This window comes from Mustela erminea, chromosome 6 (assembly GCF_009829155.1).
Source record: "Mustela erminea isolate mMusErm1 chromosome 6, mMusErm1.Pri, whole genome shotgun sequence".
NCBI lineage: Eukaryota > Metazoa > Chordata > Mammalia > Carnivora > Mustelidae > Mustela > Mustela erminea.
Genome location: NC_045619.1, coordinates 19,037,644 through 19,050,480, shown reverse-complemented (window position 1 = coordinate 19,050,480; position 12,837 = coordinate 19,037,644). Strand labels below are relative to the sequence as shown.

Sequence of the window (12,837 nt, the reverse complement as noted above, 5' to 3'; positions counted from 1 at the left end):
AGAGAGCATAAGCAGGCAGAAGGGCAGAAGGAGAAGTTGACTCCCTAACTAAGCAGAGTGCCAATATGTTGGGCTTGATCCCAGGGCCCTGGGAACATGATCTGAGCAGAAGGAAGATGTTTAATCAACTGAGCCACCCAGGCACCCCAAATTGGTTTTTATCTTAAGTAAAACAAAATTTTGTTTTGAAAAATATGAAATGTGAAATGTAAAGGTTTATATTTTTAAGATGGGTTTATTTAAAAAGTTAAACCTAGGTACAAATCTAGGAGGAATAGGACACAGATTAACTAAATATATTTAAGAAATAACATGTAGCATTTAAAGATTAAGTGCATGCATTCAAGGAAAGCAAATATTTGTTGTTTGGTGGGATAAAAATATGATATGGTAAATGGAAAGTAAGGTGCTAATAATGTAGCTGTATTTGTTAATCATGTGACTTACATGTGATTGCAAATCAAATTTTTGAATATTCTTTAGTGATTTTTAAAGTTTATTGTAATTTTCACATGTAATTCTAAATATTATGTAATTTCTTTCCTTTTTTCATCTTGCATAACAGAAGGTGTAAATTCATCTGTTGGAAGGCCAGCAATTGGAACAAGTTCTGGAAATGTTCGTCTGGATAGAAGTAAAATTGAAAAAGTGGCAAGAAAATCAAGTAGTCAGACAGGAAATAAAAGCTCAAAAAGGAAACAGGTGGATTTAGATGATAAAAATAATCTCTGTGATAGTGGAAATGAACCACCTCAACATAAAAATATTAAGATATGTGAGACATCAAACAATTTCCAGAATAAACCATGTGGCAAAGTAGCCAGAGTAGCAAAAAACAACAAGTGTACAGCCAAGGACAAATTGATTACTGGCCAGACAAAGTTAACTCAATTTTTTAGACTATGAATTTGGTTTTTATGTGCTTTAGATTTCTGTGTATATTAAACTATTTGCCAAAGGCATCTACTTAATTTTTAAGAGAGCAAGGTATAAGTTATGATTCTTTATTATGTTGGTCTGAAATGTATATAAGGTAAGTTAAGCATTTAAAAAATACTAGTAAATCATTATGCAGAATATTCACAAAGTTTAATGCACAGATAAATCATATCATTTAGGCTACAGATATATGTTAGCAGCTGCTTTCTTTTGAAACAAGCATTTAAAGTAACACAAGTCATAGTAATGTTAAGGGCTTTTTCCCCGACAGACAATTAAATGATTTTGTTTTCTTCGGAAAAGATGATGTTGTCCAACAGGTTTCAGACTTGCCAACAAGGTCGGTAAACTCTTCCCAGCATGCATCTGAGCACTGGAGGGAAAAAAAGTTTAAATTGTTTAAAGCACTATTATAATCACACAAAATTTATTAGAAATAAGAAAAGGGATCTAATATAGCTAATTCTGAATAAATCAGAATTATAATAACCCTTAAATGACTTTTAATCCCACATCTTTGGCAGGGGTCACTTAATTGAACCATGGTCTTACTTGGTTTTGTTAAAATCAGATCCAACTCCAGTTAAACTCCGAGTTTCTATTTTCATGATATTAAGATAGAAGAATTGAATTTTTTAAAAGACTACTCACTGTCAAAATCTCTCCTTCCTATAGGAAATTTAGCTGAGTTTTCTTCATCCCCAATTTCTCTCTTTTCTTGTGTTGATTCAATATTCTGAACTCCATTTTCAGCTGGAAAAGCTACAGATCCTTTTAGGGCAAGATAAGGTTTTATAGCCAGATTCAGTGGCAGACCATGATTTAAGAAATTATGTTTGGAGTCTGTGTTCTGTAAAGAAAAGGTTGATTTGTGTTTTAGCTGTCTTACTGGTAATAGGACTATAATATATTTGTATAATATTCTCATTGATCAATTCAGAGATGCTCTGTACAGTATTGACTCTTTAAAAATACATTAGATAAAAATTTGGGGGCAAAAACTTTTGGATAAGAGTGTTGTGCAGAGAAGAACAAAAACCTGGTGTGTATGAAATTTCATCAGTTTTCCTAAAGCTTAGTGTGATAAAAGTATCAATTTTACTTTGGTTGTAAAAATCATTCAGATTTCCATTGAAGAAAGGATAAGTCACATTGCCACTTACCTTTGAATTTTTGTTTTCCTCATCATTCATGAAACTGCTCTCATCATTTTTATATTGTTCCAGAGAAGGAGCAGCAACTGATTTTTGTGGAGTATCTTCCTTCTGAAAGGCTTTCCCCAGCCTGAATGTATTAAATACCATGTCATCTTCTAAATTTCTTATGGATTTGGATGCTGAAAGTAAAATGCCTTGAGAAAACAGAGAAAAAGTTAGGATTAATAGGTAGGAAGAGAGACTCATTTTTGCCATTCTTAGTGTGATGTTTGCATGGAGTCAAATAAGACTATGGAAAATGAAGAAAAATTTCTCAGTCAACCTACTTTGTAGGTGATTCCTACCTTTATATATTTTCCAGCTTGAATAAAACACTTCAAAGCAAAGACGTAGATGTTCATTATTTTAGAAATGACTCATCGGAGAGAGGCTGACTTCTTGTATAGCTGCTAATACCTACATTGTTTTGGTTTTAGTGGCTTATTATTTTGAGTGTGAATTTTCTTAGAATCTGATTAATATCCTTGGCAGAACGATTTCTGTTGAGTAGATTATAGTCTCTTGAAAATGGATTGTTATTAAGGAAGACCATAGGACACCAGGCTCTCCCTATTCTTACTGTTTTCTTTTGTATATTTTCTGATTAAGTATGATATTAAAACTAAATTTATTTGAAGTTTATAAGGATAAAAGTATTATTTATTTTAATCCTGATTAAATTGAAATAATCTTCAAAAAGGACTTTCTTTTATAAATGCTCAGTTTAGTCTTTAGTGATTAAAGTATATATGCCTGTCAGTGCAAACAAAAAGTCATTCATGATATATCAAAAATTGACCTGTCAGGTGTGTTTTATCTCTGCATTTACAAAAGGATATTGTTGACATTTATTAATAAATTTAATAATTAATGAAGTCCATGAAGAGAATATTTATGTGTTCCATAAATATCAATTTTGGATAAATATGTTGTATGACGCTTAATTAAGTATTTCATAATAATTTCTTATTTTGACCTCACCAAGTAAGATAATACATTCTTGTGTTTATCTTCTGGTACGTATGTGTAAAAATTTTTCTAGAGTATATTCCCAGGTATGGAATTTCTGAGTCATGAAATATACATCTTCAGCTTTACCGATGCTAAAATGTTTACAGAATAATTGTAGCCAATTTAAGCTCCAGTGAGCCAGGTTTGACAGTCCCCATTCCTCCATGTCCTAACCAATACTTGGATATCTTACTGACCTTTTAATTTGTATTTCTCTGATTCCCAAAGAAGTTGAGTGTTTTTTCATGTGCTCATAAGCCATTTATCATTTCTCTTATATAAAATCCTCTTTAAAAAACATCTTTTTCTTTAAAAAAAAAAAAAAAAAAAAAGGTGGGATGCCTGCGTGGCTCAGTTGATTGAACCACTGCCTTCAGCTCCAGTCATGATCCCGGGGTCCTGAGATCAAGTCTCAAATCAGGCTTCTTGCTCAGCGGGGAGCCTGCTTCTCTGCCTCTGCCTGCTTGTGCTCTCTCCTCTCTTTCTCTGACAAATAAATAAGTAAATAAATAAATAAATAAATAAAATCTTTTTTAAAAATAAAAATAAATAAAAAAATCTTTGTCCATTTTTCTTTTGGATTGTTTTTCATATTGATTTATGGGAGTTCTTTATATATCTTGGATATTGTTCTTGTTATATGTGTTTTAAATATTTTTTCTCACTTTGTGACTTGTCTTCTCAACCCAAACTTTATGGTGTGTTTTGGTGGACCAAACTGCTAAATTTTAAATTTTAAATTTTTTTCTCTTTATCTTCAACATGTTATCATTTAGAAATTTTTCCCAACCATGAAATCATCAACATCTATACATCTTGAAGTTTAAATGTTTTGATGTTTACACTTAAATTCTTAATTCATCTGAAATTTCATGTATGATGTAGGATAGAGATACAATTTTATTTTTTCCAAATGTCCTTACAACGTTTCTTGGATAATTTGTCCTGATCTCACTAATCTGTTCTGACTTCTCTGCAGTATATCAACTTTCTGTATACATGTGAGTCTCTTTTTAAACTCTTATTTGACTGCAAATCTTCAGTCTTAATTGTTGTAATTTTAGAATAATTTTTGATAACTGGTTGGTCAGGTTTTCCAATCCCCTATTCACCTACCAGTTTTTCTTCTACAGCAGTTTCTTGACCATTCTTTTCCATTTTTTTTTTTTTTTAATAAATCTTAACATCAGCTTTTCAAGTTCTGTAAAAACTTCGGTGGGATTTTGAAGGGAGTAGTATTGATTCTATAGATTAATTTTGGAAGGCAGTTGACACTCTTTTTTTTTTTTTTTGCAATTGACACTTAAGATAATTCATTTTCTCACCCATGAACATGGTACTTTTCCATATTTATATAGATTTTTAAAATCTTTTAATAACATTTACTATTTCCTCATAAAGTTCTTACATATATTTTGTTTAAACAATTATAGTTATTTATAATTCAATTATTTTAGTTATTATAAATGGTATCTTTTAAAAATTTACTTTTTCTAATGTTATTGCTGGTCATACATGTGCAATTGGCTTTTGTGTAGTGCTCTTATGCATAAAATACTTTCTAAATCTTTTTAATTCCAAATAGTTTATACATGTATTAATCCTTTTGGGTTTTCCATAAAGACAATTGATATAAATAATAAAATAATGGCACTTTATTTCCTTCTTCCAAGTCTTTCTATATTCGTGTGTGTGTGTGTGTCTATGTCTATGTGAGCATACACGCTGATATTGACCAAACCTCCAGTAAATGTTGGAAATGGAGATAACAGATACCTTTGCAAGTGTTACTGATTTTATAGAGTGCTTTTAATGTTTTTAAATTAAAATTGAGCATGATGTTTAATCTTGGTTTTTCATAGATATTCTTTATAACTTGCAGGATGTTCTCTTCTATTTCTGACTTACTAATAGTTTTTGATCATTAATTGTTATTGAATTCATCAAATACTTTTTCTACATCTATTGAGATGACCATATCATTTTTCTCCTTCAGTCTTTAGTAAATAAATGAACAGATTTTTCTCATGTTAAATCAGCCATGTATTTGTGAAACATTTTAAAAATATAGTTGGGTTCAATGTGGTAATATTTGACTTAGTACATTTTGTGTTTATTATCTTGACTGAGATTGATATGTACTTTCCCTTCCTTATATTGCCTTTGTTTGGTTTGGCATTAAAGTTGTATTAGCTTCATAAAATGAACTGGGAAGTAAGTTTTTTCCTTTTCTTTTCTCTCCTGTAAAACTATTTGAGTGTGGTGTGTTCTTGGTGGGATTTTTGTTTTGTTTTGTTTTGTTTTAAATGATTAATTCACTTTCTTCAGTAACTGTGGAAACATTCAGTTTCTCTCTTTTTCTGTTTAGTTTGTTTCAGGAATTTAATTTATTATAGAATTTGTCCATTTCACTTAAGCTTTCAAATTTGCTAACAAAAAGTTATTAATAGTATTTTCTTCTAAATTTCTTAAACCTTGCTCCATCAGTAGTTGCATTTCATTTTAGTTATGTTTATTTATAGTCTTGTGGTCTCTGCTGTCACTCTTACCCGTCTTTTTTGATCAAGCTTGTTAGAGGTTTATCAATTTGGTTAGCCTTTTCAAAAAAATTTTGGTTTTGTTGCTCTTCTCTATTTTTCTTTTTCATCAATTTCTGCTATTATTTGGGGAAGGCTTATTTTTTAATTTTATAACTTCTTAAATTAAAAGAAAAAACATACTTAAAAATAAGCACTTAAGACTATATGCTTTCCATTATGTATCATTTTTGCTAATTCCCACAATTTTGATAAATAGAATGTTCAATGTTTAATTCTAAGTTTTTATTGTTTTTATTATTATTTCTTCTTTAGCTCCTCAATTACTTAGATATTTTTAATATTCCAAACACATGGGAATTTAATTTTGGGGGAGAGGGTACCAAGTTCCAACAAAATTGTTGTCAGAAATTTTGGTCTATAAATTATAGAGTATTTGAAATCTTAGATTAAATAATACATAATTATGATTTTTAGCTGTTTTTGACATACAAATACCAATTTCATATAGTTCAACATATAGAAACTTGCCTTAGACTATAATATCTTCATTTTACATTAAAGTTTTATTTATTCTTGAAAAGAATATGTTTACATTATTGTTGTGTCCCTAAAATGAAACATAATAATATGTTGTTCACAGACCTGTACCCCTGGGGATAAAAATATATGTTTATAAAAAATAAAAAATTAAAAAAAAAAATATGTTGTTTAAATCTTGTATGCTTTGTGTGTTTTTTGTCTACATGGACTGTCAATTACTGAAAGAGATACAAATCTTTCACTGTAATGAACTTAATTCTTTTTGTAGCTTGCAATTTTTGGCTTATTTTGAGCTGATGTTATTAGGACACTCAAATTAGATATTGTTTCATCTTCCTCATAAACCAAATCATGTATCATGACCTTCTCCAGCTTTAATAATGTGTCTATTACTATTATTTTTCTTATATCTTTATGTTTTAGATGTGTTTACTGTAAATATCGTGTGGCTGAATTTGGAATGTTTAGTCTGACAGTCTTTGCCTTTTCTTGGAGACTTTAGCCCATTTACATTTATTTTGTTTACTGAATTGTTGAGATTCAGTACTACTATCTTATTTTGTGATGTTTATTTGTTCTAATACATTTTCTTCACCACACCCTCCCTTTCTTGCCTTCTGGCTAAGTTTAATTTATTTTTTGGTTTTTTAGAGGATACCCTAGACACTTTATTTATTTTTGTTTATTTATTCTTTTTTTGAATTTATTTGAGAGAGAGAGAGAGCAGAAGTTGGGAAGGGATAAGGGGAGAGGGAGAGGCAGTTGCCCTGCTGAGCGCAGAGCCCAACACTGAGCTTGATCCCAGAGATCATGACAGGAGCTGAAGTAAGATGCTTAGTTGACTGAGCCACCTAGGCACCCCACCTTAAACATTTTAATATCATCTTCAGTTATTTATGTTCAAGTTAGTCAGTATTTTGTCCTCCTCCCAAATAATGTAAACACCTTAGAATCTTAACTCCAGGTACTGCTATTCTTAACTTACATGCTATTACTCTCTAAGATTTAAGTTCTTTCTTGATTTTTTTAATGAAATAAATTAAAAATTATTATGCTGGTCTACACAGTTAACAATTTGTTTAGATTTGCCTACAAGTTTACTTTTTTTTCCTCACCATTTCTTTTTACATTTGAGATCATCCTTTGACAATTTTCTTCTTTCTGAATTACAAGTTTCTGAAATATACTGAGTTAGATGCCAAGTTGGTGAAGGTCTCTTAGTGTTTTATTTTAATTAAATGCATTTTGCTATTGAAAAATAGTGTCATTGACTTACAGTTATATAGTTGACAGTTATTTTACCTTAGTATGTTACTATTTCAGTTTCTTCTGATTTTCATTGTTACTGGTAAGATATCAGTTGTTGTTGTTCTTTTTTTTTTTTTAAAAGATTTTATTTATTTGACAGATCACAAGAAGGCAGAGAGGCATGCAGAGAGAGAGGAGGAAGCAGGCTCCCTGCTGAGCGGAGATTCCCGATGCAGGGCTTGATCCCAGGATCAAGCAGAGGCTTTAATACACTGAGCCACCCAGGCGCCCCTCAGTTGTTGGTTTTAATCATGATGTCGTTTTAGGTAATTTCTATACTCTATCTGGCTGCTTTTTAAAATTTCTTTGGCTTTGATGTTCTGCAATTGCACATGACGTGTGTGGGTTTGGATTTCTTTTAATTCATCCTGGCTTACATTCTTGAATCTAAGGGTTGAGTGTTTCTTTTGAATTTTGGAAAATTATTAGTGATTATTCTTTTGAATATCGCCTTTCTCCTGTTCTATTTGTCCTTTTGGAATTCCCAGTAGATATACATTGGGCCTGCCTGCTTACTCTGTCCTCTAGATCTTATAACTCTCTTCCCTACGTTTTCTTTTCTTTGTGCATTTTTAAATAATTATTCAGTTATATTCAAGCTTACCAGTGCACTTTTATTTGTATGTAATCTGGTGTTTAACTATGTATTGAGCTTTTTTTAAAAAAAGATTTTTATTTATTTATTTCTATTCATTTACTTATTCTTAAGATTTTATTTATTTATTTGACAAAGAGAGAGAAAGCACAAGCCAGGGGTCGGGGGGTGGCAAGCAGAGGGGGAGGGAGAACAGACTCCCCACTGAGCAGGGAGCCTGATGCAGGGCTCAATCCAGGTGCCCACTGGGAACATGACCTGAGCTGAAAGCAGACGCTTAATGAGCCACCCAGTTGGCCCATGTATTGAGCTTTCAATTTAATTTCTTATATATTTTATTTCTAGAAGTTCTATTTAGTTCCTTTTCAGATCTGCCTGGTCAGTTGTTGGTTTCTCTTTTTCAGCATATTTATTTATATATATTTTTTCTCAGTTTTGTTCTATTTATTTTGAGAGGGAATAAAAGCCCTACCTGGACATTAAAATTTATAAGACATTACTAAGAAGATGATTGTTCTAGTTATAAAAGTACACATCTTAAATTCTTTAAGTTATGAATTCTAGTTCTTAATTAAGAGTTTGTTTAAATATCATTAATTATTTCACAGAGGCTAGAGAAATAACTAAATTAAAAATTTCTCTGATAAACCATGCCTAAAGAGTTAAATAAGAAACTTAAAAAAATCTCTGGCGTAGAAGAGACACATAAGTCGGTAGCAATATAATGAAATTCTTTTAAAAGGCCCATATTTTCAGAAAAACTCTATATATCTTATATAGGTAGATTAATATAGTTTTTCTCCCAGGCATCATGTTGGGGTAAAAAAAAGGTCTCTTTTTATTGCTTTAAATCTATTAAAACATTTATTTTTAAACATTCATATTTATCTAATTATTCTAGTATCTGCTGTCTTCCCCTGTTTGAGTCTATAGTTTCTTATTTCTGCTGACCCCTAGCTCATGGTATCTTCTTCATGTGTTTAGTGAATTTTCATTTTTTTGCATATATTCATTGAACTGTGTCCAGAGGAGTTCTTGAAATTCCTATGTTTGCTTCTGCCACTCCCCTGGAGCACAGAAGTCCAGGGCCACTTTACTATTTATGCTTGAGCTTTTTCAGGCCACAGAGTCAGTAGAAATACCAAACTAAGTTAGTATGCCTTTGTCATTAGGAATTCTTGGGACAGTATATGCTTTTTCTTCCCACTTCCCCTTCTCAGAGCCTTTGCCAACATAGGCTTGTTTCCTTCTACCAGCTGGATTTTTTAACAGTTTACTTCCTTATGGGGGTTCCCAGCTTATGTGTGATTTTCTGATCTGAGCTCTCATTTACTTGGGTCCTAAGGTTTGTCTTCTGTCCCAGCATATGTGGGTCATTAAAACCAGGTGCTAGGCCACCAGGAATTCACAGAATCTCTCAGAGTAAATGCTGTCTCTAACCCTTTTTAACTCCTGTGGAATACTGCATTTTTTTTCTTTTCTGGCTTCCTATGGTGTCCCTTATTTTACCACCAGTGCAGTCATACTTTATAAAAGATGTTTTTGTTAAGCATTTTAAGATATTTTTTACTGAGAGGTGGTTTCTACACGAGTAGTCTGCCATATTGCTGGAATTGGATATATCAATTCATTCTTCAGTGTAAATTCTCTCTGAAAGGGAATCTGTTTACTATCTCTCTCTCTCTCTCTCTCTCTCTATATATATATATATATAAATATTGCATATTAAATTTTCCTTTTTATTTAACTCTTGTGTTCTAGGTATTTATTTCAAGTTCTTGGACAATACTATTTAATATTCTGATTTCTCTAAATTTTGTTAGAGGTGGAAATAATTGCTGATTCTTTTGGGGACTATTTAAATATTATTAGGGATATGTTTTCTGAGAGTGTATTTATAATAAAAGACTCCAATATGCTCTGACTTTCCTCTTAGGGCTTCTTAATGTTGTTAGCTGTGCCTTGCTTTGTTTCCCAGGGTTTGAATATGCTTTGGAGATGCTGTTTAATCTATAAAAGTCCTTGTTAATGGTAAACTTTTTTTTTCCTTAGCTGCTGTTTTGGAAATGCAGTAAATATTTATAATTACGTATTTTGTTTTAAATTTCCACTAGATGAATTGGTTTGGCTGATACTCATCCAAAATCGGGACCAAATTCAAACCATTTTAACAGTTTAGAAAAATTAGTTGATGTTTCCCTTTATTTTGCTTAAATTGTCATAGCCTCTGAACAGTATGAGGTTTTCTCCTAACCATTTAATTATGGAGATAGTTTCCAATTTTCTTAAATGATAACTTTAAAAAAATTGGTTACTCTGATGTGCAATGGAGCATAGTAGATTTCTTTTCCATTGATGCTGAAAATTAAGTGTCCCCAAGTGGCAGAAAGGAACTTTGAAGAAGGAAACTTATTGCCAGATGGGCTTGGGTGGTTCAAAAAATCTTGGAAAGGCTAAAGGTTTATATCAGATATGATCTTCATTTTATGAAGAACTACTAATACCATATATTTGAAAACTGCTTTATCGAATTTTTTTTTCCCTCCAATTGACAGATCTTTGCCCTGTGATGCTACTAACTGCAATACAAATCAAAGGGATTGGTCATTGTTTTTTTTACTGAGAACCCTGAGTTTCTTAATGGCCAATTTTATGAATCTAAAAGCCAAGATTGTTCACTTATATTACCAAAAGATGTAAGAATGCTTAAATTACTTCCCAAATTTATACAGTGAATAATCCATACACCTCAACCTAGATTCTATTTTTAATATTTTACTACACCTGTTTTATTATCTGTCTTTCTGTCCCTCCCTTAATCATCTTAATCTTCTAATGCATTTCAAAATATACGTGTCAATATACTTTTCACTAAATACTTCAACATGTTAATAATTAACTAGAATTTAATATTTGCTTACAAGTTTTTCTTTTAAGGTAAAAATTTACAAAAAATTTACAGTTCATAAATGTGCATTTAGTGAGTTTTGACAAATCTATACAGCTGCCTAACCCAAACTCCTTTCAAGGTCAAACATTGTCATCACCGCAGAAAGTGATCTTTTACCTCTTCATAGTTAACTGCCTCCACTCCTCACCCCAGACCTCTGCTCTGAGGCAATCTTTTTTCTGATTATTTGTACTGTGAATTATTTTGCCCATTCTGGAGTCTTCCAGTATGCAGTCTTTTGTGTAAGGCTGCTTTTACTCAGCATGTCTGACATTTATCTGTGATGTATGAAGGAGTAGTTCTTTCCATTTTATTACCATTGTTTGAATAAGTCACAGTTGGTTTATCCATTCTCCTTTTGATGGGCTTTTGTGTTGTATCTGCTTTTTTTTTCTGTTATAAATAAGGTTTCTATGAACATTTTTGTTTAAGTCGTTTTGTGGACCTTTTAAAAAATTCTAAAATTTTAAAAATTTTTTAAGATTTAAATTGAATGGAATTGCTAGGTCATAGGGTAGATGTATGTTTGATTTTATAAGAAATTATCAGATTGCGGTGCCTGGGTGGCTCGGGTCATGATCTTAGGGTCCTGTGACCTAGCCCCACATCGGGCTCTCTGCTCAGCAGGGAGCCTGCTTCCCCCTCTCTTTCTGCCTGCCTCTCTGCCTACTTGTGATCTCTTTCTGTCGAATAAATAATAAAATTTAAAAAAAAATTTAAAAAAAGAAATTATCAGATTATTTTTTTAAAGATTTTATTAGATAGAGAGCATGAGTGGGGATAAAGGAGGGAGAGGTATAAGCAGACTCCATGCTGGGCAGGGAGGACTCTGGAATCATAATCTGAGCCGAAGGCAGACGCTTAAATGACTGAGCCATCCAGGTGTCCCAGAAATTATCAGATTTATTCTTTTTTAATGATTCTACCATATTTTACTTTAATCAAGAATTTATTAGAGCTTTGGTTGCTCCACATCCTCACCAATATTTGATGTTGTCAGTCTTCTTATTTCTAGTCATTTGGTAGATGAAGAGTGATATTTCATTGTAGTTTTAATTTGCATTTCCATGTTAATGATGTTGAGCATGTTTGATGTATTTATTAGCTATTCACATATCTTCTTTTGTGAAGTGTCTTTTTAAATCTTTCCTCTTTTGGGGGGAAGGATTTTTTTTTAACTGTTGAGTTGTAAGAAGTTTTTAAATATCCTGAATTCCAATCTTTTCTCTGTGTGTGTGTGTGTGTGTATTTATATTTTTTTTCTCCTGACTATTCGTTTTCTTACTTGGGTGTGTAGAGAAACAGAAGTTTTTTTAAATTTTGGTAAAGCCTAATTTATCAATTCTTCCTTTTATCATTATTACTTTCTGTGTCCTAATAAATTTTTGCTTACCTTCAAGACTTAAAGATATTCCCCTATACATCTTCCAAAAGTTATATGGTTTTAGTTTTTACACCTAGGTCTATTATAATCCATCACAAGTTAGTTTTTGTGTATGGTGTGAGTATGAGTTAGTGTTTAGTAAGTTCCTGTTTTTATATGGATATACTACTGTTTAGGTACCATTTGTTGAGAAGATTTTCCTTCCCTCATAGTGGTGCTTCGATGCCTTTTTCAAAAACTAAGTGACCAAAAGTACAGACCTATTTTGGGACCCTCTGATTTTTCCTTGACCTAATTATTGACTCTTATTGCAGTACCATATTATCTTTTTTTTTTTTTTAAGATTTTTTATTTATTTGCCAGAGAGAGAGAGA

At 31.6% G+C, this 12,837-nt stretch overlaps 2 protein-coding genes across 4 annotated transcripts in view; one reads left to right on the top strand and one right to left on the bottom strand.

The window, feature by feature from the left end:
• PARPBP (PARP1 binding protein) overlaps positions 1 to 1,099 on the top strand; it is a 68,603-nt gene extending 67,504 nt beyond the window's left edge. For 2 of the 3 annotated variants that reach the window (XM_032346587.1, XM_032346586.1), the window contains one exon: positions 566 to 1,099. In XM_032346587.1, coding sequence (XP_032202478.1) covers positions 566 to 906 — 341 coding nt within the window. In that variant the 3' untranslated portion in view covers positions 907 to 1,099. The remainder of the gene's footprint in view (positions 1 to 565) is intronic. The other variant, XM_032346585.1, reaches the window with a different exon arrangement.
• Positions 1,100 to 1,234: 135 nt separating this feature from the next.
• PMCH (pro-melanin concentrating hormone) lies at positions 1,235 to 2,403 on the bottom strand. Its single transcript, XM_032346590.1, has 3 exons — positions 2,103 to 2,403; positions 1,591 to 1,789; positions 1,235 to 1,312 (listed from the first exon to the last, which is right to left on the bottom strand). The coding sequence occupies exons 1-3, from the start codon at positions 2,349 to 2,351 to the stop codon at positions 1,263 to 1,265; spliced, it is 498 nt and encodes a 165-aa protein (XP_032202481.1). The 5' UTR covers positions 2,352 to 2,403; the 3' UTR covers positions 1,235 to 1,262.
• Between the last annotated feature and the right edge of the window lie 10,434 nt (positions 2,404 to 12,837).

Coding starts and splice junctions, on each gene's coding strand:
- PMCH (XM_032346590.1), bottom strand. CDS start 2,351: ATGGCAAAAATGAGTCTCTCTTCCTACCTATTAATCCTAACTTTTTCT. Junction 1,790..2,102: donor AGGAAAACAAAAATTCAAAG/GTAAGTGGCAAT, acceptor TTTTCTTTACAG/AACACAGACTCCAAACATAA. Junction 1,313..1,590: donor AGGAAGGAGAGATTTTGACA/GTGAGTAGTCTT, acceptor TTTTCCCTCCAG/TGCTCAGATGCATGCTGGGA.